Source organism: Triplophysa dalaica, chromosome 22, assembly GCF_015846415.1.
Source record: "Triplophysa dalaica isolate WHDGS20190420 chromosome 22, ASM1584641v1, whole genome shotgun sequence".
In the NCBI taxonomy this organism is placed as follows: Eukaryota; Metazoa; Chordata; class Actinopteri; order Cypriniformes; family Nemacheilidae; genus Triplophysa; species Triplophysa dalaica.
The window spans coordinates 19,581,106-19,607,576 of record NC_079563.1 but is presented as its reverse complement, the minus strand read 5'-3'; the positions used below and the strand labels follow the sequence as shown (position 1 = coordinate 19,607,576).

At 39.4% G+C, this 26,471-nt stretch overlaps 4 protein-coding genes across 10 annotated transcripts in view; all 4 read left to right on the top strand.

Moving 5' to 3' along the window:
- The window catches only part of LOC130411884 (seizure 6-like protein), a 30,595-nt gene extending 22,280 nt beyond the window's left edge, over positions 1-8,315 (top strand). For both annotated transcript variants that reach the window (XM_056736879.1, XM_056736878.1), the window contains 13 exons: positions 504-689; positions 1,455-1,626; positions 1,697-1,866; positions 1,943-2,137; positions 3,450-3,588; positions 3,680-3,876; positions 4,978-5,172; positions 5,270-5,461; positions 5,564-5,758; positions 6,192-6,227; positions 6,904-7,018; positions 7,432-7,537; positions 7,649-8,315. In XM_056736879.1, the coding sequence (XP_056592857.1) occupies positions 504-689; positions 1,455-1,626; positions 1,697-1,866; positions 1,943-2,137; positions 3,450-3,588; positions 3,680-3,876; positions 4,978-5,172; positions 5,270-5,461; positions 5,564-5,758; positions 6,192-6,227; positions 6,904-7,018; positions 7,432-7,537; positions 7,649-7,678 (1,928 nt within the window). In that variant the 3' untranslated portion in view covers positions 7,679-8,315. The remainder of the gene's footprint in view (positions 1-503; positions 690-1,454; positions 1,627-1,696; positions 1,867-1,942; positions 2,138-3,449; positions 3,589-3,679; positions 3,877-4,977; positions 5,173-5,269; positions 5,462-5,563; positions 5,759-6,191; positions 6,228-6,903; positions 7,019-7,431; positions 7,538-7,648) is intronic.
- Positions 8,316-8,468: 153 nt separating this feature from the next.
- Positions 8,469-12,759, top strand: tpst2 (tyrosylprotein sulfotransferase 2). Of its 3 annotated transcripts, none has more exons than XM_056736877.1 (6): positions 8,469-8,992; positions 9,424-9,933; positions 11,272-11,589; positions 11,672-11,870; positions 11,959-12,009; positions 12,248-12,759. In XM_056736877.1, exons 2-6 carry the CDS (start codon positions 9,440-9,442, stop codon positions 12,278-12,280), a joined length of 1,095 nt encoding a protein of 364 aa, XP_056592855.1. In that variant the 5' UTR covers positions 8,469-8,992; positions 9,424-9,439; the 3' UTR covers positions 12,281-12,759. The 3 variants fall into 3 exon arrangements, with proteins under 3 accessions (XP_056592855.1, XP_056592852.1, XP_056592853.1); XM_056736874.1 differs by having other exon boundaries at positions 8,470-8,992; positions 9,409-9,933; XM_056736875.1 differs by lacking the exon at positions 8,469-8,992 and having other exon boundaries at positions 9,002-9,933.
- A 252-nt stretch (positions 12,760-13,011) lies between these two features.
- ubc (ubiquitin C) lies at positions 13,012-15,340 on the top strand. Its single transcript, XM_056736873.1, has 2 exons — positions 13,012-13,170; positions 13,856-15,340. Exon 2 carries the CDS (start codon positions 13,863-13,865, stop codon positions 15,234-15,236), a length of 1,374 nt encoding a protein of 457 aa, XP_056592851.1. The 5' UTR covers positions 13,012-13,170; positions 13,856-13,862; the 3' UTR covers positions 15,237-15,340.
- A 1,767-nt stretch (positions 15,341-17,107) lies between these two features.
- scarb1 (scavenger receptor class B, member 1) lies at positions 17,108-26,203 on the top strand. Of its 4 annotated transcripts, XM_056736870.1 has the most exons (14): positions 17,111-17,523; positions 18,164-18,324; positions 19,006-19,147; positions 19,321-19,524; positions 19,603-19,698; positions 19,883-19,998; positions 20,858-21,024; positions 21,112-21,230; positions 22,722-22,795; positions 22,945-22,996; positions 23,603-23,749; positions 23,949-23,987; positions 24,617-24,692; positions 25,380-26,203. In XM_056736870.1, the coding sequence occupies exons 1-14, from the start codon at positions 17,404-17,406 to the stop codon at positions 25,388-25,390; spliced, it is 1,524 nt and encodes a 507-aa protein (XP_056592848.1). In that variant the 5' UTR covers positions 17,111-17,403; the 3' UTR covers positions 25,391-26,203. The 4 variants fall into 4 exon arrangements, 3 of the variants coding, with proteins under 3 accessions (XP_056592848.1, XP_056592850.1, XP_056592849.1); XR_008905126.1 differs by having other exon boundaries at positions 17,108-17,523; positions 23,949-24,692; positions 25,380-25,452; XM_056736872.1 differs by lacking the exon at positions 23,949-23,987 and having other exon boundaries at positions 17,114-17,523.
- Positions 26,204-26,471: the final 268 nt, after the last annotated feature.

Genomic DNA, 26,471 nt, shown 5'->3' with positions numbered 1-26,471 from the left:
ACGCGGATATGACCCCATTGACAGGCGACTTAACGGCCCCAGTTCACTGTTTAGAATGGAGATTTTCTCAGGATTTAAAAGCAGTGGAAAACATTTGAGATATTGTAAGCACTCCGATGAAATATATATATAACATTGACCAAGTGGTATTTGGATATTATACTGCAAAAACTTTAACTAGGGATTTTACTACTAATACACTACAAATGAACCATACTGTAGTTTAACTGTGGTACTTCAATCTGCCAAAACAAAACGGGTTACTACACTTTTACTATAATAAAAGCATGGTGAAGTTTTGGAAATAACATGTTAAATAAAGTATTTGATCGTGTAAAGATATTAAATGCTCTCGTCTTTATAAGTCAGTTTGAATAAAAGCATGAATGTAAGTGTAAGCTGATTTGGAAACAGATGTTTTAGCTTTTTGCTTTTGAATTTGACAGATGAAAAGTCTGAGTTTTTACATTTCTTAGCGTCACTAACGCGTCTTTCTTCTGCAGTTTTTCGTCTGAGTTGTGCTCTACCCAGACGGCCTCATTTTGGAGAAGTGTCAGTAAAAGATCTCCATCCCGGAGGCACGGCTCATTTCACGTGTCACATGGGATATCACCTGCAGGGAGACGCCACGCTCACCTGTCTCAACGCCTCACTTCCTGTCTGGAGTCAACACGAACCCAGCTGCAGAGGTAACAGAACCTTAAAAAAATATATAAAACATCTGAAACCAGAATATTACAGAAAGGTTGAGTTTATGATCATGGGTGCCACGGGTTTTTATATTCAATGTTAAATGACACTGGATGGATTTTGTCTGTCAATGTGTTGTTCGTGATGGGTGTTCAGTGTTGGGTGTAACTAGTTACTAAGTCATTAGTTACTCTAATTGAATTAAGGGATTACTCTTATTTTTTCATGCAATATTTCAGCATTTATAGTACATAGTTTATCAATGTTGGTCATTTTATTTTTCAAATTCATGTAGTCTCATAATCGTCAGTTAAAATCTGAAAATGCACTTCCTTCCTGTACTGACTATCCATCTCAAGTGATGTAAATTAGACAGCTTGGGCGGAGCATCTGTTAACTCCTCCCCTTCAACTGTCAGTGTGCTGCTAGTTTCATTTCAAAATAAATGCAAGAGCTGTTGTATACATCCAATCAATTTGTGGTCAACAACTCAAGCCACGCCCACTCCTTTTCTCCTTTGAAATTCCTTTTCACTCGGAAATGTGTCAGAATACGGAAGTAAAAACGATCGCAACTTCCTGTTCACAGGGAAGGTTGAAGTAGGATATAGAAAGTAATTAGTAATAAGTAATTAAATACATATTGGAGAGAGTCATTTGTACAGTAATCGTATTACACTATTGATGATGTAATTAGTAACTAATAATGAATTACTTTTCAGAGTAACTTTCCCAACACTGAGGGTGTTTGTGTGTTGTTTGTAGCTCTATGTGGAGGAGTTGTTAAAAACGCCACAGTGGGTCGAGTTCTGTCCCCGTCACCTCATCCGGGCTCCAACGGCACTCTGGATCGCAGCTGCTCGTGGTCCCTGGAGGCTCCGAACGGTCAGCGGCTTCACCTCCATCTGGAGAGAATGTTGTTAGGTCCGACGGACAGGTACACGCGTGTGATCAGAATGAGTTTTTCACAGGTCAATAAAACACTGACATCACCTCTCATCATGAAGGCTGGTGTTGTGGAGCGGTCTGGATGCAGGTTCAGTGGTCCTGTTCGATTCCGGCCGCGGCGGCCCCATTCCGTTTGAGGGAGTGATCAGCGAGGGACCTGCCGTGCGGGTTCAGTTCATAACGGACCGACCCAACAACCACAACACTGGATTTAACATCCGTTTCGAGGGTACAGCACAAACCAACGATAATCTCCCGATCAAACCCTGAGGATGGTTCTCACGTGCTCTGTTCTTTACGTTTAGCGTTCGAGAAAGGCCACTGTTACGAGCCGTACATCCAGAACGGGAATCTTAGCAGCACGGACCCGACGTACGGCGTCGGGACGGTCGTGGAGTTCACGTGTGACCCCGGACACTCGCTGGAGCAGGGACCACCTGTCATCGAATGCATCAACACACGAGACCCCTACTGGAACGACACAGAGCCGCTCTGTAAAGGTGACCGACATCCCAACATATCTAAACAAGACTTTATGATGAATGTCAGGGAGGGCGGATTTACAGCTAATGATGTTCTTCTTAAATTATGTCATGTTTATAGTGGAATGTGTTAATGTGATGATGATAATGTCCTACTTAAAATGCTTTTGATGTGCTTTTTCTTAAATTTCATCTTTTGTTGCTAGTCTGTGAGAAAACAAAATCATCAGAGTCGTCTTGAGCTGTTGAAGTGAAATAGACCTTATTGTATTCCTCAAGTGTCTGCACTTTAATAAAATGTTATTGTTTTACTTTACTTTATTATAAAGCACACATATCATATTTTTAACAAAACTACAGTCAATAAACACATGTTGTTTTATTGCCTTCAGTACTCGAGTACATTTAAAATCTTCTACTGTCTTACTTTTGGTATTACTATTTTTGCACTATTCAATTCAATTAATTTCATGTTTATTTGTATAGCACTTTTCACAGTTTACACTGTTGCACAACAGCTTTACACAACGGCACAATATAAAAACATAAATAGAAAACAAAAAATTATATTTAAAATAATTTCATTTGGAATTTTTATCATCTGGAGCTGGCGTCATCTAAACGTCCCTGCAGTGTTACTATAGAAGTACTTTTTGATGTACTGTAGACTTAAAGACTAAAAATGTTTTTATTAATTGTGTATTTATAAATGAAACTTTTGTAATCATTCACCTCATTTCAAACCTGTATGACTTTCTTTCTTCTTCTGAAAGATATTTTGAAGAATGTTGAAATTAAACAACACTGAGATTCATTGACTTAAAACCACTGAGACATTTCTCAAAATATCTTCTGTTGTGTTCAACTAAAAAGAGCGTCACAGACAGATTTACAAACACGAAAGAGAAAATAAATGATGACGGAATTTTTTTTGACTTTAACAGCAAAAGTTCACAGATGCAGGAGTTATACAATATAACAAAATGTGTTTGTGAAGGTGAAAAGTGAAGTCGCTTGAACGTGCTACATGCTTTGAGTTTATTTCATTTATGTTAAAACATTGCAGAAAGAGTAGATTTTATTTACAAAGCTTCCAAGTGATTGTGTTAAAATCACAGCGGTGACAGCGGCGCTACTGAACGACACAGCAGAGGACACGTCGGTCCTTATCGACATGCACGGATGAGATTAATCTACATTAGCCTGAAAGATGCAAAGCAGCTAATGAAGTGAAGCGCAATAATAACAGGATTCACATTTAGACGTTTGACACGATTCCGTTTATTTCTGAGAGAGAAATGGCTGTGAAATGAGTCTCATCTCTCCGCAGCTCTCTGTGGCGGTGACCTGTCAGGTCCCAGCGGCGTCATCCTGTCGCCCAACTGGCCCGAGTGGTACGGCGAGGGTGAGGACTGCAGCTGGAGGATTCACGTCGGTGAAGATAAACGCGTCCTGCTCGATGTGCAGCTGTAAGTTATCCTGTCAAACAGCTGCAGAAATCAAGTGAGAATGTGACTCGCTTCGTTTCCTCCCACACAACCTCTCTCTCTCTCTCATTAGATTGAACCTGAGTGACAGCGATATGTTGACCATTTTGGATGGTGATGAAGTCACGACACGTATTCTTGGACAGTTTGTAGGAGGCACCAGCCCGTTTAAGATGTCGTCCTCGACCCCTGACCTCACCGTCATGTTCCACTCAGATCCAGCCGGGCTGGTGTTCGGGAAGGGTGAGGGCTTCATCATCAACTACATGGGTAAGAGAATCTACAGTAAGAAAAGGGTTAAAAAGATGAAAAATCTGTGTTTGTTGTCATAGATTTGTGTACATAGATGCCTCATTAGCGGCCGTTCGCTATGGATCAGTCATCTGTCATTTTGAAACGGACAACTGAAATGACTGTTCCAAGATGGCGGACGCATTGATGTGTATGAAGTAGGGATGTGAGGATTCACTCAGCTTGACATGCGATTTCATTCACAACTTTTATACAGAATGAGTTGAGGCAAATTAAAAATAAACAACTGCACTTTAATTTCTTCTCTAATGCTGCACAATTATTTGTCAAATATTTTTTTTGGTCGAATAACAAAACCAAATTGTTGTTTTAACACAAATTCCAAATAAAATAAAAAAGTATCTTTAATATAAACAAACTAAGTCTTTGTCTGTGCTTTTCCTTGCTTTAACTTTTTTAGGAAATATCAGCATGTCAACACTTACAAAGTTAGCAGAAAAAAAACTGCGGCCCCTGCTTTTCAAAGCATGAACTGCGATTCTTTTTACGTCTCAAATGAATCATCATATATTATATTTGATTTTCTACCTGAAAAAACCTGAAAGAATCAGGAGGTGTGTCTTTTAATGCAGTCTAGTTTTACAAGTCTGTAGACAGATTTTACCTCCAATGTTTTCTTTCACAGACACTTTATATCCAAACCTTCAGTCTGTTTTGTGCATTATGGACCCTCAGGATGAGTCTTTCTTTTCAAATGACTTCAGTGGATCCATTATGTTCTCAAGTGCTCGGCGTGCATTTCAATCAATCCTTTCTTTCATAGACCATGAGTATTTTGAGCTCTTGAAATCTCCCATCATTCGCTTCTCCCCCTCCTCCTTTCTGTGCCGGCTGCCCTCATTCACTCACATTTAGTTTCTCTCTCTCTACCACTCACACACACACAGAATTCCCAGTAATGGAGGCACACGGATACTCTTTTAGGTGAACATGATGGTAGATGATGCAATTCTCTGCTAAATAAAGGTCACTGATGCTGAATTAATTCACAATGGTGCTCGTGTACAAACCAAACTCGAATCCAATGTATAATCGAGATTGTTGTTATTTTTTCTCAAGAGGTGTCACGCAATGACTCGTGTCCGGACCTGCCCGAGATCCAGAACGGCTGGAAGACCACGTCTCACGCGGCTCTGGTTCGAGGAGCCCACATCACGTACCAGTGTGACCCTGGTTATGACCTGGTGGGCAGTGAGACGCTGACCTGTCAGGTGGACCTCAGCTGGAACACTCAACCTCCCTTCTGTGAGAAGAGTGAGTCGAGCACCGCCGGTGACATCACTAATAAGAGTTCCAGGAAATATTTATTTTCATGTCCGTCTTGTCTTCTTTTCTCCCTCGTCCTCATTAGTAATGTACTGCACAGACCCGGGGCACGTCGAACACTCCACACGCACGCTGTCTGATCCTAAACTGCTGGTTGGCACCACCATCCAATATAGCTGCATTCCCGGATTCATCCTGCAGGGCGGCGCCACACTCACCTGCTACGGCCGTGAGCCTGGAACACCCGTGTGGACGTCGAGATTACCTCATTGTGTTTGTGAGTGTTGTGAATGTCGGATCAGATAGCGTCTCTTTACACTTGTCGCTTGCGGATGAAAGTTTGTTAAGGAGATGTGCTTCATATATCTCTGTGCATTAGCGCAAGAATCTGTGTCCTGTGAGAATCCGGGACTCCCAGACAACGGCTACCAGATTCTGTCGAAGAGACTTTATCTGCCGGGAGAGTCTCTGACCTTCGTGTGTTATCAAGGATATGAGCTGATTGGTGAGATGGCCATCAAGTGCATTCTGGGAAACCCTTCTTTCTGGAGTGGACCGTTGCCGCTGTGTAGAGGTACGCATACATTAAAGAAAATAAGCACATACACTTCTGCTCTTTCAACTGTGATGGGTGTTATTTAAATGCTTATCTATTAATCAATTTAAAGTGTTTTTGTGTCTTGCTTGTAGTGATATCAAACACATTTTTTAAATGTTTGAAAACACAAAAAAATGTATTATCTTTTATCGTCATTTCTCAAGTAAATATAACTCGTATTAGGATGTCTCTTATAGCTTTATTAAATTTTTCGTGGGTTATGCTTAAGAATATTTTCTTAAATTTCTGTATATAAAAATATTTATTTTACCTTGCTTAAATCTTATTCTGAGTTTGTTCAACACATGTTCTGTTTTGTTTTTTATTGTACGGCTCCTTTAAAGTGATGGAAATTGTTAAAAGTTTATAACAAATAAATTTGACTAACTTTGATATTTTGCATTTTCAGCCACTCATGAATGTTCTGGCAATCATGCATTAGAGGGTGAGTTTAATTTTAAACTCTCTCATGGCACTTACGGCCTTTTCACAATGATGTAACTTAACTTCTGCCTTTTCGTAAAGCAGTGTATCATAACATCCGTCTTGCAATAAACAGGGAGAAGAAGAAGAACTTCCGTTTTGCCATCGTGCTGGAATTTAAAAACAGTGAAAAAATAACTGACAGAACACGTATTCAAGTACTTATTCTAGCACCTTCGCTAACTCAAAAAGAAAACAAAACACTTTCCTTCATAATCAGACAGGTACTGTTAAACGAGGCGCTAAGCGGAAGTAACGCTACAATGCTTTACGGCAGAACGGAAGATGCATGACGTCATGTGAAAAGGGCCTATTGAGTCTGAAATTTGCGTTCGAAATTTCCACACGTTATAAAATAATTACGACCTCACGTTGTGTCAATCACATTTACACACTGCCCCGATATTTTCGTCCGGAATTTAAGCGTTTTTCGCATCTGTAGATACCATTTTGAGAGGCGTTTTGAGGATTCAGAGTCAATTAACAAATGAGAACCAAACAAGAAAAAACGCATACGACAATCTCGGACTGTATGTGCAAAGACCCTTTAACGTCTCTCTTTCATAACTGTTGTAGTGCGCTATTGTAAATATCTGAGAATATTTCTATCATATGATGTTCTTGTACGTTGTGTCCAGTGGCTGAGGCTGCGTCAGACTCATCTTTTGATGGAGGGAGTATGGCTCTGGTCATCTTTATACTGGTGCTGCTGGTGTCTGTTTTAGTGGGAGGGGCTTACGTCTATGTCACAAGGTGAGTCATTTAGACATGTGATGGTGCAATATGAAGCTGTTGTGTTCATGCAAGTTCAATCAAAACACTGGCCTGCTCAGATCACTGCAGTACCATCTTTAAGTGTTAAAGCGCCACCTACTGGTCATAGCATCACATTTAGCCACACATTTTTCTGTGAAATTTTCTTAGCAAATTTCATTTTTATTTGTTATGTTCAAGATCACTTCACCTTAAATAAGTCATTGTTTGTTTTAGCATGACCTTTTTATTAAGTGTTCTGTGAAAACACGTGTAAAGAGACTTTTTATTTATTTATTTATTGAAATTGTGTTTTTAAAGTGTAGACAGAAAAGTGTGGACTGTGTGATCAGGCCATTAACCAGCTCAGAACATATGATGTGAAAGCGCACGTTTGTCTTTTCTCTTTACAGGTGTCGTTATCATTCGAACCTAAGACTGCCTCTCATGTACCCTCATCCCTACAGCCAGATCACCGTGGAAACAGAGTTCGACAATCCTCTCTATGAGACAGGGGGGGTGAGAGTCTCATCATTTTGTTTTGTAGACTTGACTTGAATTGTGCTCACATTGCAAGATGCCCCGTATTGCTATCTTGTGTAATGTTTTGTGTGTCGGTTGTGTTTACAGGACACAAGAGAATACGAGGTGTCCATATGAAGAGGCCCATGAATGCATTCTGTGTTGCTCCAGTGCTTTAAGGAAGTGATGTAAATAGCTCCTGACAATTTCCTCTTTCCCCCCCTCCTCAACCTCCAGAGGAACGTACATCGGCCGAGAGAGAGAGAGAGAGAGAGAGAGAGAGAGAGGGTTGTGTCGGAAGGGGGTTGTGAAACGGGAAGTTTCAGTTGTGAATCTGGTTGGCCAGCAGAAGTTACTGTGTTTTTTTCGGCACGTACGCACTCGCAGCAGGAGGTTTTCATTGTGACATTCGAACATGTGATGTGTACGTGAGCGCTTATGTGTGATACGAGTTGAAAAACAAGATGACATGAAGGAAAGTCACCCGGAGGGTGGCGGCGCTCTCTGTGTGTTTCTGTGGCCGTCCTGCCTGCTGTCATTTTTAAGTCTTTGTACTTAGAGCCGTTTGTAGTGCAGGTTTTAAAGTAGTATTTTTTTTCCCTGCAAGTGATGTCGTATGACAGCGGAGAGAAAAGATGTATTTATTTTCAAGTATACGTGAAATGTTTCTCCGCTGATCAGTGAATACTTCATTTTGGAGACGAAGAAAAAAATGTGACAGATTTCTGTAAAGAAATGTTTGAAAACTGAATAAATACATTTAAATCTTTTATAACACGAATGTGTCTTGATTTAATAAAAGGCTTTATTTTGAAAGATCAAATCTATTCCAAAATAACACATAGAAGTACAAATGAGTTTACTGTTCACCCAAAAAAATCATGTGGTTGAAAGATATGAAGAAATGTCTCAGTGGTTTTGTGTTCATACAACGGAAGTCCGTGAGGTTCAGTGTTGTTTGATTATCAACATTCTTCGAAATATCTTATTTTGTGTTCTGAAGTAGAAAGAAACTCGTATAGGTTTGACATGTTATGAGGATAAATGAATGCTGAAAAAAAACCTATACTATACAGACTATACTTTTCTTCTCTAAGCTGTAAATGCAAAATATTAGCAAAACATGTATTTTTGAATCCAGGGTCCGCCCACTTTTACTTTTTCACTGCAATTTTTCTCAATTCTGTCCACCCGTTTCCTTTCATTGTTTAATCTTTGATAAATGTCCGATTCTTTCACGTGTTTCCATCACCATCAGAAATGTTTTCTTTAAAACATTGATGCACAGGAATCATTGGTGTGCTTGTAACTCTCAAGTTTGGATCTGAGTGACGCGTGTGTTGAAACCACATGTTATTGTAGATCTTAACTTTCATCTGCATTCACTTCCTGTTTGTGTCCATTTGACTTCAACCCTGAACTTCATGCTCGTACAGTGCGGCTTTCATGAAGGTACAGAAATTGTTTCTTGTTTCTTTAATGATTTCTTTGGAAATGTTTGCTTGCGTGCTTTTATTTCTCTCATCGCTTGTCAAAGTTTTCACAAAGTTTTTTTCCCCGGTGACCCAAACCTGTTTCTCTTCTTCATGTCAAACTCAAAACAACTGTATGTGCTGTACAATACGATTCATTTACTGTATATACTGCTGTGAAACTTGTTATTGAATCAATAACTTCTTAGTTTTCACAACAACCAAGAGAGGAAGTTTAGTCACGTCTGAAGTTGACTTCCTCTTGACTGCTTTGCAGACTGAGATTGAAAAGTAAAACTGTTCTACGAATACAAATATGTCTTTATAAGAACAAGAATACTCGAATGCAAAACCTACACTGCGAGTCTTCTCATGAATCATAATTTCAATTCTCAGGCTTTATTTTTCCAGCGATGTCATTCGAGTGATGCGACTGTCAATCAGACGAGGATCTGTAGTCCTGTTCACCCTGTTTGTAGTCTGCACTCTCACCAGGACCCTGTTTCGTGTCCTCAAATGTCACGGATCACCTCCCGGTACACGTCTGGTGTCTGTGGTTCGAAACTGGAACCAGACTCAGTACCGTTACGACCAGCACACCCCGGTCGTGTTTGTGGGTGGGTTTCCTCGCTCGGGGACCACCCTGATGCGTGTCATGCTAGACGCCCACCCCGACATTCGCTGCGGGGAGGAGACGCGGGTGATTCCCAGAATCCTCGCGCTGAGACAGAGCTGGGGACGTCACGGTCTTGAGGGTCGCATGCTCGAGGAGGAGGGCATCGGTCAGGAGACGCTGGACGCGGCGACCACAGCTTTCATACTGCAGACCATCGCACGTCACGGCGAACCTGCACCACTGCTGTGCAATAAAGACCCGTTTACACTCAAGAGTGCTGTTTATCTCTCACACCTGTTCACCAAGTAAGAGACTTAATGCAGGGGTCTGACAGGTTAACACACTATAAACGTGATTTGTAGATATGTTGACTATAATAAGGAAAGATTGTATATCAACACCACACTTTTAAGTAAGTTATGTGGACTGGAGAGTAAAGTAAAACACTTTATGAGGTAATTAGTTGACGTTCGCAAGCCGGAAAAGGGCTGCGATCAAAAGTCTTAAAGGGACAGTACACCCGAAAACACAACTTCTGTTATTCTGTTCCGTCATCAGTCTCATGCAGTGTTGGGTGTAACTAGTTACTGTAATTTACTTTCTTTTCTCTTGAGAATTAGGGATTACTGTAATTTTTCTGTAATTTAATTACAGTTACTTTTGATGTTTCCACTATGGCACTCACATATATTACACACAGTATTTCGTTTAATTACATCAAAAGTAATTGTAATTAAATTACAGAAAAATGACAGTAATCCCTAACTGTGTGTAATATATGTGTGTGCAATAGTGGAATTGACACCAAAATTCAAAGTCTAATTTTAAAATCTGTGCTTTAATATATAATTCTCACCTTTGTAATACTTTGGTCAGTTAAAAATACTACTTTATGTAGTTTTTTATTTATTTGAATGAATTAAAAGGCCTGTTTCATGTCTATCCTTGATTCACATAACTTATCAAGGTTGATATAGGATATAGAAAGTAATTAGTTAATAAATACCTTTTGGAACTTGTACAGTAATCTAATTACACTATTAATTATGTAATTAGTAACTAGTAATTAATTACTTTTTCAGAGTAACTTGCCCTGTTCTCACGCCATTCAAACCTGTTTCTTTTAGAAATGTCCTGTGGTTTTGTCATTAGGATTATTGTTTGATTATCAAAACATCTTTTGTGTTCTGTGGAAGAAAGTCATACATCATATCAAGATGAGTGAATAGTCAACGAGTTTTCTTTTTTCAGAAACACTGTTAGCGATTTCTGTCAATTAAACAGTATTTATCTGTAGTATCCACTGTATTTTACTGTAAAACCGCTGTACGGTATGATAACTGTATGGTTAATTTACAGTAAGTTACTGGCAAACAGCTGCCAGTAAGTTACTGCAAATTGAACAGGAAACTTCTTACTGCACTCTTAACTATTATTGTAAATTGACAGTACACAGTTAAGAAACAGTGTTTGGTATATTTCACACAATTTCCCAAATAGAAACAGTCCAATGTAACTTTTCATGTATTTTGTCTTGAAATCACATTTGTTGTTTTCTTGTGTATCGCTCAATTGAAATATCCAACACACAGGTGTTTGTCATGCCTTGCTCTTTCTCCACGTAATTTCTGGCGTCCTTTCAGCTCAAAATTTCTGCTGATGCTGAGAGACGGCCGGGCGTCAGTGCACTCCATGATCTCCCGGCGAGTCACCATCGGTGGATTTAACCTGGCCAACTACAGAGACTGTCTGTCAAAATGGAACAGTGCAGTGAATGCGATGTTGTCTCAGTGTCTGGCTGTGGGCAGGAGGAGGTGCATGACGGTACGCTACGAGGATCTGGTGTTACAGCCACGTGCTACCATGAACAGCATACTGCGATTCCTGAACACACCGTGGCACGAAGGGGTGCTTCACCACGAGGACGCCATTGGGAAACCAGGAGGAGTGTCACTGTCCAAGTGAGGCTACATTACAAACAAGCGCATGATGTGTTGATATACTGTTCCAAGTGATTCCTCACTGTTCTGCTTGGTTTTAAAGAACCGAGCGTTCCACGGATCAGGTGATCAAACCGGTTAACCTGGAGGCCCTCACGCGGTGGGTGGGACACATCCCAGCAGACGTCCAGGAGGACATGGAGAACATCGCTCCGATGCTCCGCAGGCTGGGATACAACCCTAATGCCAATCCTCCAGACTATGGTCAACCGGAACCTGAAGTGGTCAACAATACACAAAGGGTATTAACGCATATATGAACGGCATGTCACACCAGTTTTGTATTTAAATGTCGTCGATTATGGTGTTTACTTTACGTGTCTTTTGCAGCTTTTAAAAGGAGACTTTAAAACTCCAGCAAACTTAAAGAGATGGGACCAAGTGAGTGCTTCTAAAAAGTATATGTTTGTTTGACACTATCAAATCTGAGCCGACAGAACATGCCTACGTGAAAAACACTGCAGTATACTTTAGTATTTATTATAGTAAATGTAGTAAATTGTAGAATATTCAACTATGCTAAAGTATTCGGTTTGTTTGTTTTAATTAACTGTACTTTTTAAACCATTTTGAGAAAAAATGAATGTAATACTTAAGCTTCTTATATTTTGTTTGACAGATACCTCAGAAGAGAGAGAAACTTAATGGTTGATCAGTTTAATAACTTCACAACAAGTGTCAGGATACAGAGAGAGCTGGACATCTCTGAAAATGATATTTGTAGAGGACTGGGTCACAATTTACCCAAACATCACCATAACCCAACTGAACAGATTCCTAAATCAAGTGAACTGCCGTCGAATGTCATAAAAGTGAATGTTAACACAGTAATATATCATAAAGCATATTTCACATCTGCATTTGTGATTTTTCTCAGGTATATTTATTATTTCCTGCTGTATTGTGTAGATTATATTGTTTTATTTTCGCGTAGAAAATGACAAAGATCACTGCAGTTGTGTTGTTTTGAGGAAGAGAAGCCGTGACGACGCGCTGTTGCTATGTGCGCTCGTGCATTTTCCTGACCTACTTAAATCGAGTCATTTTTCATTTGCAAGTGCCAACACGCCTCTTTAACCCTCTTAATGACTCCAAATGGATTTTATTTTAATAAAGAAATAATGAAAACAGCGCAGTGTGTTACCCTCTATTTTTTAAACATGTTGTGTCAGTGAAGGTTTGAAATAAAAGCATAAAATCAGACTGTGCCAACCCTGTGCAGTACACCGCATCATATCACTCCGCCACTGCCTCAACCCTCACGAAAACGGGAATATTATTCACTTACAAAGAACACGTTTAAAAACGGGTCTGCATGCGTTAACTATACCGCATTTGTTGTTAAAGTAAAGCTTACATAAACGGATGCTTATAAATTAGACCGCAGCAGCTGTGTGAATAGTGCCCAGGGCGTAGCGGCGGAAGGATACATCACGTTCTGTATAAATACTCGGCTCTTTTGTTTTGAGCGTTAGATTCGTTGCTGTTACGAGAGAGTTGAAACGTTTGCCCTGTGCTTTTTCCAGAAAGGAACATTTGTTTGTAAGTATGAAGTAAAATCTGTCTAAATTATACCAACATGAAGGAATTAGCGAAAGTGAAAGACATTAAATGTCTGGTGTTCTAAAATGTAGATTTTTAAGCGTTAGCATATTAGCTTTGTCGGCTAACCGGACTTTTGTGTAATTCATTATTAAATATGTATCCTTTTTTTCACGTTTAATTGTACGTTTACGAATAATCGTCGGTCGTGTTTTCCTCTGGTTTTAGTATCACGTATTTTGGTGGAATGTTTCGGAATGTATTTTGGTACGTTTAAAGCATTCATCGGGTTAATGTTAAAAAATAATAACAGCTGTCAGCCGGCAACACACGTGTTGTAGTTGAACCTCAAACCCCCGTTCGAAAAATACATTTTTTTTTACTGCATTTACCTCTTTTTTTATCGATATCATCGAAGTTGCCTGGTCTTTTTTGTGGTATATTGTCGCCATTTTGTTTTGTATCGCCCATTTTTGTTGCACTGTGACGCACAGTTGAGTCAGCTGTAATTGTGTGTTAAAGACCGTGTATAGCAATTTCTTTGTTGAGAGGAATTTTCAAGAAAATTCTTTTCATACAAAGACATTTAGATTACATTGAATAATACTACAAATAATAACTTTGTTGTATCTCCCCCTCATTTGGCTTGCTGTTATTTAAAATTTCACTTTATTTTGTGTTTTAGCGTAAAGATGCAGATCTTTGTAAAGACCCTGACTGGCAAGACCATCACCCTTGAGGTGGAGCCCAGTGACACCATTGAGAATGTCAAGGCTAAAATCCAGGATAAAGAAGGCATCCCACCTGACCAGCAGAGGTTGATATTTGCCGGCAAGCAGCTGGAGGATGGACGCACCCTGTCTGACTACAACATCCAGAAAGAGTCCACCCTCCATCTTGTCCTGCGTCTGAGAGGTGGTATGCAGATCTTCGTGAAGACCCTGACTGGCAAGACCATAACATTGGAGGTGGAACCCAGTGACACCATTGAGAATGTCAAGGCCAAGATCCAGGATAAAGAAGGCATCCCACCTGACCAGCAGAGGTTGATCTTTGCTGGCAAGCAGCTGGAGGATGGACGCACCCTGTCTGACTACAACATCCAGAAAGAGTCCACTCTTCACTTGGTGCTCCGCCTCAGAGGTGGTATGCAGATCTTTGTGAAGACCCTGACTGGCAAGACCATCACTCTTGAGGTGGAGCCCAGTGACACCATTGAGAATGTCAAGGCTAAGATCCAGGATAAAGAAGGCATTCCCCCTGACCAGCAGAGGTTGATCTTTGCTGGCAAGCAGCTGGAGGATGGACGCACCCTGTCTGACTACAACATCCAGAAAGAGTCCACTCTCCATCTTGTGCTGCGTCTGAGAGGTGGTATGCAGATCTTCGTGAAGACCCTGACTGGCAAGACCATCACTCTTGAGGTGGAGCCCAGTGACACCATTGAGAACGTCAAGGCTAAGATCCAGGATAAAGAAGGCATTCCTCCTGACCAGCAGAGGTTGATCTTTGCTGGCAAGCAGTTGGAGGATGGACGCACCCTGTCTGACTACAACATCCAGAAAGAGTCCACTCTCCATCTTGTGCTGCGTCTGAGAGGTGGTATGCAGATCTTCGTGAAGACCCTGACTGGCAAGACCATCACTCTTGAGGTGGAGCCCAGTGACACCATTGAGAACGTCAAGGCTAAGATCCAGGATAAAGAAGGCATTCCTCCTGACCAGCAGAGGTTGATCTTTGCTGGCAAGCAGTTGGAGGATGGACGCACCCTGTCTGACTACAACATCCAGAAAGAGTCCACTCTCCATCTTGTGCTGCGTCTGAGAGGTGGTATGCAGATCTTCGTGAAGACCCTGACTGGCAAGACCATCACTCTTGAGGTGGAGCCCAGTGACACCATTGAGAACGTCAAGGCTAAGATCCAGGATAAAGAAGGCATTCCTCCTGACCAGCAGAGGTTGATCTTTGCTGGCAAGCAGCTGGAGGATGGACGCACCCTGTCTGACTACAACATCCAGAAAGAATCCACCCTCCATCTTGTCCTGCGTCTGAGAGGTGGTAATTAATCTGGTCATGATGTTAGTCTTAAATTGGTCAAGACCAAACCCTTCACCCTGCCCCTTCCCTACTCTTGTTCCTATTAATCATTCAATAAAGTTCTAGCATTCCACTTTGGTTGTCTGACTCATCTTTTAAATATTTGATATGTGTAACGTATGAAATGCTAAATTGTATTTATAATATACAGTATTTATTAGTTCTGAAGAGTGTCACGGAATTTAGAATGGAATTTCTAGATTTCAAAAATATTTAAATGATCTTATGTACGGGTATTTGTAATTTTAGGATTAATTAAATAAACATATCTTTCCATGATACCCAAATTGTAAATTAAGACTGTTATATAGGCACTTTTATAGAATACATTTTTGGCCAACTCGCAGTGATCTAAAGTTATGAAACTTTTCGTTTTCTCATTACATAAAAATAATACTGGTCCAAAGTATGTTAGACTGTCATTGGCTGATAATGTGCTGCTGATAGAGTGTCAACTGAAAATCAATTTCATCCAATCAGCGTTAGTTTTAGTATCCGATAACCGTGATCTGTGAACCCCGGAGCAGATTTTTACCCAAATTGTCCAAGGCTTCATTAACTGTAAAGACAGTCCGTATTGAGTAACTTTCACAAATCAACCTTTGTCTTAGCAATTTAGATAACAGAACGCCCAACACCACCCTGCATTCCTCCTCTCTCACTGTCACATATAACAACCCCATCAAATATATTCATATACAGAAGCATGTGATTGACATCCACAGCTGCAGACAAATGTTTATCAAGAAAATTAACTTAAGGATGTTAATTGTAATGTGAGAAATATGACAACACCATGTGGAATTGTGTAATATTTAAAGTAAAACTGATATTAATGCAGTGGTGTGCATTACTTTACAGATGTAATTGACATTTCCAATATGGCTTTTAAGTTTAAATTGTTTTACTGTTTCAAGTTCTGAAGATTTTGCTTTTGCATTGTAGGTTAGCAACACAACAAAACACTCTTTCATGTGTTTAACTGAAATGAATTCAAATTTAGACGCCTCATCTATGTGTGCTTGATGGTGTTTGTCATGCCATTTGGAATACCAAATGAAGATCTGATATTCTTGTTTTATTTGCTAAGGTCACATTTTGAATTGGTCTCGGATGTATACTCGCAATCACATGAAAAGCCAATTTAAAAGGGTTGATTTTGCCTAAATGCTATGTTCTTTGCCCAGTTTAGCTTTCGCCCATGACATGAAATGTTACACTTTAATGGTTTGATGACAGGAGGCTGTCTTATCCCCGTGTGGAGTGTCTCATATGTGGTAATGATACAAATCTGTAAAAGTATTGAAAGAATGCTAATGTTATTCTTTATATAGCTTCATGTGGAGTTAAACAGTCTGCTGGTAAAGAGGTGGTTTTAAAACCCCAGGACATGTTTTGTCCTTCCCTCTAAGAGAACATAGCCGTGAGCCTTCAAAATGTGGAATTACAAAAACAGTATACAAAGTTATGTTGGATGTATTTACAAAGAGTGTCTTATTTTAACGTCTGGTGTGTTTAAAGAAACTATTTTCAATGTTACGAAGAAAACGTGAGTTTTCACATTCTCTAATGAACAAAAATAACTTTCTGATAATAAAGCAATGCGAGACATATTTTTTTCTACGTACATAGTAAAGCATTAAAATCGGTTGTGAAATGTACAAGTTTTAGTGCTTTTTATCCACATAAGCCGCAGCTCACTCGTTCACTTCAGTGTGTTTACAGGGACCGGTGTCCTGTCCAATATGGCGGCGCCGTTGACACTTTGCAGCCTCGGCCCAGATCCCTCCACGCGGGATAAAAAGCTATTTTTAGATCGATTCATGGGAGGACACATGTGACTACATTCACCAGAAGTCTCTGCTTTATAGGTGGAGCAATGAGCCCCATAAACATGGCAATCGAACAGCAAATCCCTCATAAAAGCACTTCAGCACGGACTTTAACATGACTACCAGCCGTACAGTCATAAAGTCCGGAGAGCATTAATATTTTGATGAAGTGCATTTTATGGCTTTATTTATTAAACTGAACGTTTCTTTTCCTGTTTAGTATCTTGAGTTCATTTGTTTTTAGAGACATATTTATTTATTGTGTTAAACTTGTGCATTTGTTCGTGAAGAGTTTGAAATAAGGATGGCTGTGTCTAAAGCTACAGTAGCGATCGTGCTTTTGGTTCTGGGAGGTTTGGGTGTTCTGTTCGGTACCGTGTTGGTGTTTGTCGGACCCATTATAATAGATGACCAGATTGTAAAGGTGAGTTTTATCTGACAGGGGCTTCATGTGACTTTATAAATGAATCGAGCTGTGTCTGTGTTCGAGGAGAATGAACTTGATCTGATTTTCAATATGAGCGATGTTACTGTAACACCTACCAGACCACATAACTGAATTAAAACATTGTTTTTGTGATTAGGTTTGTCAAACCACGTTCAGCATTGACACTTATCGTCATCTTTGTATAATTAATTTACAGACATGCCTTTGTTTGTTTTATTTGTTTGTTTTGTGTAACTGACACCTCTTTCTTTTCACTGTTCCATGTAATGTAGTCTATTCTATTTATTTAATAATTAATATCTGCACTCGTATGTATTTACTGTAAAGCTGTAGCACATTATGAATTTCATTTCATTTTGATTACATTAGTATTCAATTTACGCCACTATTTCATATACATATTCAACATCATTTTTTTTAAGAATGTGTGGTAGTCTCAATTTTTAATCAACTTCAGCTTTCAGTTCACTTTACTAATGTGACCATTTTTGTATTGTAATTTTTAAATAATATTTAGTATTTCTTTTGACTAATATGTGATCGTAACATCTTATTGATTTATATACATGTTGTTTTGTGTAATTGTTTAGATTTCTGGTGTTTCGTATCTTTGCAGAATGTGCAGATCAATCCGAAGAACGATCTCTCCTACACCATGTGGAAGGACATCCCGGTTCCGTTCTTCATGTCTGTGTATTTCTTTCATGTTCTTAACCCCGTTGAGATCCTGAAAGGAGAGAAGCCCATGTTGCAACAGAGAGGGCCGTATGTCTACCGGTGAGGACGTGGCTCTGTTTTCTTTAAAGCACTAATATGTTTTGTAATATGTGCTGTAATGGACTGGACGTCTAATGACCCTGTTGATGTTCAGACTCGTAGGCAAACACCGTGGAATTTACGCCATGCGAGTGTTTTGTCTCTATAGTCCAGTCAGGACCACCAAAATCTCTGAATGTCCCTCCTTTAGGATTTTAAGGAATGTTTTCAAATCGGTTTGATCCTCCTGTGCTAATAATGTGTCCACTTTAAACTCTTTCTTTCTTGACGGTCACATTTGACCTTTATGTGGATCTTGTAAACATAAATGTAGTGAAACAGAGTAAAATACTTTTCTTGTAGGCTCAGTCCAAAGTCATGTTGATGTTTTGCATAACATACATTGCTTAGCATTTCTCAGTTTATTAGTTTTTTATTCATTAAATCTAATACCAATTCATTCTTTTTTTTATTTGAGATGATTTTGTGGTATCATGTGCTTGCATGCATGTGTCAAATGGCGTGTCATCTTCCGTGACTTTCTAATATATCCGTGCCATTTCTGCTGACACACTCAAATGTCTTCCTCAAAAAGCAGAAGTTTGCAGTGTTTGGACAATTTCGGCATATAAAGACATCTCTGCTGACTAACCAAAAAAAACCCATCCTTTCTTTGACTTTTGTTTCTTCGGTGTGTTTCAGTGAACGGCGCTGGAAAGACAACATCACTTTCCATGACAACAACACAGTATCATATCGTGAATTTCGTCAGTATTTCTTCGAGGAGAGTATGTCTGTGGGAGATGAGTCTGATGTGGTCACCATCCCCAACATGCTTGTCCTGGTGAGTTTCTGCAGTGATGTTTTTCCCATCATCCCCGGCGACATGTGACACTGGACAACAAAACCTCATGGGTCAATTATTTGAAATTGAGATTTTTACATAATCTGAAAGGTGAATAAATAAGATTTCTTTTGATGTATGAGTTGATATAACGGCCTTTCATTGTGTCTCAGGGCGCTTCTGTAATGATGGAGAACATGCCGTATGCTTTTCGCTTGCTGCTCAGCACCACCTTCATGACCTTTAATGAAGGAGCGTTCCTAACCAAACCGGTGGGAGAACTCATGTGGGGCTACGACAGCAAGTTGGTGGACTTTCTGAACAAATATCTGCCGGGCATGCTGCCTTCCAGCGGGAAGTTTGGACTGTTTGCCGAGGTACTGTTCCTGAGCGACTTCACTCATTCAGCAAAAGATGCATGGCTCTTAAATTAAAGGCGTTTCTTTCTAAAACAGTTTAACAACTCCAACACGGGGGAGTTCACAGTCTTCACGGGTCAAGGGGACATCCGGAACGTTCATAAAGTCGATTCCTGGAATGGTTTAAAAAGCGTAAGTTTAGACAATGAAGCTCTGTTCCTCAGGTGCTGAAGTCTAGATTACATTTTAGAAGGATGTCACGCAATTGAAAATGTGCTCGATCAGCAGACAGCTCACTCGGAACACAACGCCCGTCTGTAATCCTGATTATCATCAAACTGTAATGCAAATCTGATGCAAATGATGTTGGTTTCAGGTGAATTATTGGAGAACGGAGCAGTGTAACATGATCAATGGAACCGCTGGACAGATGTGGCCACCGTTCATGACCACAGAATCAACACTGCCCTTCTACAGCCCTGATGCGTGCAGGTACACCACTGAAAACAGATTGACCCACACTCTTAAAGGGACAGTACACTCAAAATTGAGATCAAAAATATTTTCAAAATATGTGTTCTACAGAGGAAAGCGATGATGTTAAAGGAGTAGTTCACTATAAAATTAAAATTACATGATAATTCACTCACTCACATGTCATACAAGCCGTCCGTGTGTTTATGAAAGCTTTCCAGGGTTCTTCTCAATATAGTGAACTTCAACAGGGGGCTGATGGTTTAGGTCCAAATTTCAGTTTCATCGCAGCTTCAAAAGGCTCTACGCAACACCAGCTGATGAATAAGGGTGATTTTCTGAGAAAACAAAAAAGTATATACTTTTTAAAACACAAATATATGGCAAGAAGAAAGACACACACAGACGGCAGATGTGGATAAGTGAATTATCTTGACATTTTAATTTTATAAGGAACTACTCCTTTAAATGTTTTCTGTCATTTACGACACAGTGCTTTGATACCTTCTGTGTTTTCATTGTAATACGATGACACATCTTCTGAAAGTGTACAGCATAAACAGATCCAAAAACAAACAAATACTCTGTTTGGATCATCATTCTGGATCAGTCTTTGACCAACAACAATTTTCTCAGCATTTTCGTTTTAAATGTTGTTTTCAATGCAATTTACCCGCGAATTAACGTGGCCAGATTTTTTTAAAGCAGAGGCTTTGATCTTTCTTTGGACAAAGAATGTTTGCATATTCATCCTACAAAATATTCAGTGTAAATTTTGTGACAAATGCTCAAAGAAGTTGGCAAGAAAGAGTGAAGAACCCAAAGAGGTCCTGATGTTCATATGGAATTGAGTGTTGTGGTCATTTTGTGACCTCAGGTCAATGGAGCTGGTGTACGAGAGGCCGCTTGTGTCACGTGGGATCCCCGTGTTCCGTTACGTGGCCCCAAAGACCCTCTTCGCCAACGGTTCAGATTATCCTCCCAATGAGGGCTTCTGTCCGTGCAGACAGTCGGGTCTTCTGAACGTCAGTAGCTGCAGACACAGTGAGAACATCTGACATTTCTTTATGTGCTTCTGACTGCATTTCGATTCAGGTGATTTATATCTTCAGCGTTTCTTTCTTGATCTAGATTCGCCCGTGTTTATTTCTCATCCACACTTTTATAACGCTGATCCTGACCTGTTGAACACCGTCTATGGACTGAGCCCGAACGAAGACGATCACGGGCTTTTCATTGATATTCACCCGGTAAGAAAACCAAAAAAATACGATTGTCACAGTGTAAAACATTACAAAAACGTCATCATGTTCAGGATGCTAATTTAATTAACTGGGAATAAAAATCAAACCAATTATGGAAACGATTAAAACATTTATTTAGAACAGAATTCAAAGTTTGCTTCCACAGTTTAACCTTATACACGAAAGAAATCAGAATATGAAGTTATCTTTCAAGGTTATTGATTATCAGTCACTTTGACTTATGAAACGCATCTTTATCTGTGAAGTTGGCCGTAAATGTAGTCCTTATGTCACTTATCTAAATTGGTTACAGAAACATCTCGTTTTATTTCTCAGAGTTATTTCAGTGCAGCAGGATTTGTGTTATGCATTACGAGTCGATGCTTTCTTCAATTGTGACGTTATCACCGTTTTGACATTCATTTACTGAAAAGTGCTGTAGTTTGTCGTTTGAAAATACTGTTGCGTTTATCTTTACGACATCTGATAAGCTAATTGGAAATTGTAGTTGTTACGACCTTTATGATGATAGAATGGCTCTCAGGAACCTAACGACCCACTATAAACATGTTGAAGTTTGTCAACTTGAATTGGTATATACAGGCAGTACTGTAAAGGGTCTGATCAGTGTAAGATTTGAAAGATCGTGCATTTGGACCTGCGGTAATAAAGATGTTGAATTTCTCTAACACAGTTGGGGATGTGCCAGTTTCTCCTGTTGTGCAAAAGTCTTGGGTTTAAATTTAAAGTCGCTTTTGGTGAAAGTGTCTTTTAAATTCATTAATGTAAGTTTGCACTATTTGTTGAAATCTACAGCGAGCAGGGAAAACATGTTTGATGTCTTGTAATGTTTGTGATCTCAGGCCTTTGGTCGCACAGACGGCGTGACAAGATGAAAGTTTATTGCTCGTGATTATTGGAGATATGAACGCTATCAGCCCGAGCGCCATATTTCTTAATGACTTTATCTAGATGGAATGTTCTCACATTTGTTGTTTTTTGTCCAGACATCTGTAGCATGACACATGATTCGCTCCAGAATCTGTCATAGTTGCAGTCTTGTGTCCATAACTAAATCACCATTAAATATGGTGAAATACCCTTAATGGCGTATCGTCTGTCTTGAACAGATCCACACTGTTGTTTGGATTTCTTTAGAAACTCTTTTTTGGTCTGATTCAAAAGGAATTTTGGCAGCTAAGAGTTTAGATCTCTTTCATGTTTCACTATGTTTGTATCCATTTCCAAAAATCCACGGATTTCATTCGCAAAATTCACAGAAATTTGTCTAAAAACAAGACTTATTTCTTAGGGCATTCTGGAAAATGCTGAATTTTTTAAAACAAGACAAAAATACTAAGTGAGAAAGTCATTTTTTGAAGTGTTGTCATGAATGTTAACATGGTTTCTACATTTCAAGTTGCTGTATTTACTCATTCACGTCTCTCAGGATGTCACACATCAGCTGTATTTGATTGACAGATGTTTGTATTGCAGGAGACCGGAGTGCCCATGAATGTGTCCATCCGTCTGCAGTTGAACCTGCTCATGAAGAGCGTGTCTGGAATCTCGTGAGTACAGTACACATGTCACAGTGATGTGTGTTTGCTCAAAACCCGGCCGAGGTCCAATAAGATCTTTAAAATGCCTGTTTGTTTTTCGATTGCAGAGCTGCAATGAACTATGTCCTGTTTCTGACTGTGTTTTTACTGTGTTTCAGAGAGACGGGGAAGATACAAGAGGTGGTGATGCCCATGATCTGGTTTGGAGAGGTGAGATTGAAGAACAAGCTCCATTAAAGAGATAGTTCACTGTTATTAAATATTTGTTGTTTTGTTGGTTCAATTAAAACGTTATGGTCAGAGGTGTTAAATTTCCCTCACACACTTGCAGTATCCACCAATCACTACACACTGGTGAATTGGCCAATCAGAGCACACCTCGCTTTTCAGAACGATGATCTTTGTCAAACATCAGAGCGTTTCAGAGAGGCGGAGCGAAGAGGAGATACAAACATGCACGGTGTGTGTAAATTACAGCGTTTTTGAACCATAAATCGTGTAAACACATTACATTACATCTTAAACAAACCCAAAACTCAACATTTTAAGTCCGCATGAAACGGAAGTTGAGTTTGTGTTAGTAGGGCGGGACTTCATGTCACCCTCCCCTGATTGGGTCGCTGTAAGTTGATGCTGAAACACCGGCGGTACCCATTGAACAGTCCATTGAATCACTTTTTCAGACACTACGTCATGAAGAGAAGAGTTGTTGTTTAGAGAGGAAGTGGAGCTTTAGGTTTCTATGCATAACAATCATTTCTCTTTCAGTCTCAATTCTCAAACAATTTGGTTAACTGGTGGATTTTGTTTTTTTAGAGCGGGTACATTGACGGTCCCGTCCTCAACACATTTCGTACCAATCTGGTGGTGTTACCCATGGTCATGGAGTACATGCAGTACATCTCCATCTCCCTCGGACTCGCTTTCATTCTGATAGCCACCATCTTATACCTCAATGAGAAGGTAAGTGATTTACAGCACATTATGGGTTGATGAGATGTTGATAAGGATTTGATGTTTCAATGTGTCTAAAGGGCAAGTTAACACCTACAAGCACTTTTGATATTCCGTCATCATCACCCCACCTGAACTCTCTGCATGACCCCTCTGACTTCTATTAGTGTTTTAATGGCGTGCAACATTTACATGGTGTGTTTTACAGATATCCAGAGACAAGAAGAAATCTAATCTGATACAAGCGGTCAGCATCCACCTTTTAGATCTGTATTTACACAAAGCAATGAGAAGTTATCAAACTATGATTCTCTCTTACCCAAAATCTTCAGAAGTTCAAGATTTCCTTATTGTGATTATTCAGGACATCCATGTTCCAGAAACATTCACCCAAACATGAATATTCAGTCATCTACAGAATGACCAAGAGCTGCTAAAACAATACAATTATTATCTAATGTTGTTTAAAAAGTGGAGCATGAATCTAATAAAAGACATTTTATGTATGATCATGAGGGGGAATAAACAATGGCAGAATCTTCATTTTTGGGTGAACTATTCCTGTAAATCTTGCCGCTCTGACAGGTAAACAGAAGCTGGAATGATCTCTGACAAACAGATATGAATCCAGTTTTATTCTGAGAATGATTAACCGTTGCACGACATGTCGCATGATTCCCTCCACGTTTCAATCACTTGAACACCTCATGCATGCGTCTTCACATCATACTAATCGCACACGAGCCACGGGCCGCTCGGTCTCCAGTCTCTTCATCTTCTGACGGATGTCAAAATAATCACGCTGGAGAAGAGCACGCGCTCCAAATCAATGTCACTGCCCACCTGATGTTCAATGAGGTCTGGTTATTCTTTTAGGAAAACGTAAAAGATACAAAACACGAGTCGAGCACCAATGAGCAGCAGGCAGACAAATGTGTCATGAGCGATACAGGTGGGTCTGTGGCTTTAACACATCACATCTCAAACTCTTCTTCTGCAGGTGTGTGGAGATGGCAGCACAAACAAACACTCGCGACAAATGTTCTTCATTTCATCTGCTGTCCGTCGTAACACATCATAACTTGTGTGTTTGTGTGTTCCTCTGACAGAGCTCATGTGGAGCAGAGGATCATTCAGATGCATGTGTTGAGCGAAATGAGAGAAATGAATGATATATTTTAAAGCTTTTTTTTTGTTAATAGCAAAATTACGTTTGAATGTAAAAAATATCCTGATTGGGTCCTTATGTCAAAGGTCAAAATATTTTTTATATTCGCCAATTTCACAAAAACCATGGTTAGCTGTGGTCACAAAACGATGATCATATTTTTACCATGATATTTGTAGTTAAACTGTGGAGATGCAAATGTATAATAATCTGCCAACGTTCACTATACTTCACTATAATAAAACAATGTTTAATTTGTTATAATAATATTTTTTATTTAACTTTTAATGTACTTATTTGATGTATTTGGTGTAACAATTCAACCAATATTATTTTTATTAATATCATTTTTTTACCTGCGTTTTTTTTCTTCCATTTAAGATTGCGGGTTGAGAATGATTGATAAAAATTTTAGCAGGTGGTTTTGTTTTCTCTCTTTTGTATTAACACACTTCTGGTCTTTATCGGCAGGTAAAAAGTAAGATGTGCGTTCAGCCGTGTACAGATGTGAATCCAGACGGTTCAGTCCATGAGAAGAGTCCTCTACTAAACAACACAGAGACATAAGAGCATCCGTCCACATTACAACTCAATGCCTTACAATCCCACAATCCTCTGGACATGACATGTTTGTTTTATTGGGTGTGGGGCTTGATAACCAGCAAAGACTGTCATAATAAACGGGGATTTGATGTGGAATTTGAACTCTTCTGAGTTTTTTGCACCGGAGAGAATGACCTGTTGGATTTGTGTCTGATATAAACGTGAGCGGATGAGCATTATGGTCAGGATAGATTAAAAGCGCTTTCTGTATTTCAGTTGTTCTGTTTATTTTTATTTATCTTGGACACTTCACTCCTGATGAAATACCTCAAAGCAGAGAGTGTATTTGAAACGACACATTCACAACATATTATGACGCTTCGGTGAAATGAATCATGAGGGTGGAGAGATATCTAAAGCAACCTTTATACTGTAAAAAAGAGAAAGTGTTGTGGATGCAACATGTCATCAAACCCCTAGAAAGCAGAAAATGCTGACAGTTCTCAATATGTGATAACATATCTTGGCCCAGTGTTTTAAAATCCTGACTGTGAAGTCACTTGTGTTTAAGGCCTGTGCAATATTCTTTGATACTTGTGTCATGTTTGACTGTTCTTTTATTAGTCTATTGTTTAAGAAATAAAGCTTGCAGTTTTTAAGAAATGTATTAATATAGAGGTGCCAAAAACAAGGATAGTGTCATTTGCATAAATCCACGTGACTCATCCTTGATAAATGTTTGTATTCTTTGATTTAAAAGCATTGTGTCTTTATTCTTGTCCATTGAATCTTCTTGTCCAAAAAATATCAGGTTTACTTTTATTACAAGCTTTGTGTAATGAAAACGACGCCTGTTTTAAGAACCATTATAACTGACATTTTCATGACTATTGTTACTTTTGGGAAATGCTTTGGATGTTTGTTTGTACGTGATTTGATAGTAGAATTTATATTGTTATTTTATCGTTGGCTTAATTGCTGACAGTACATATCGATGATACAAGCATTTTCATAATCATT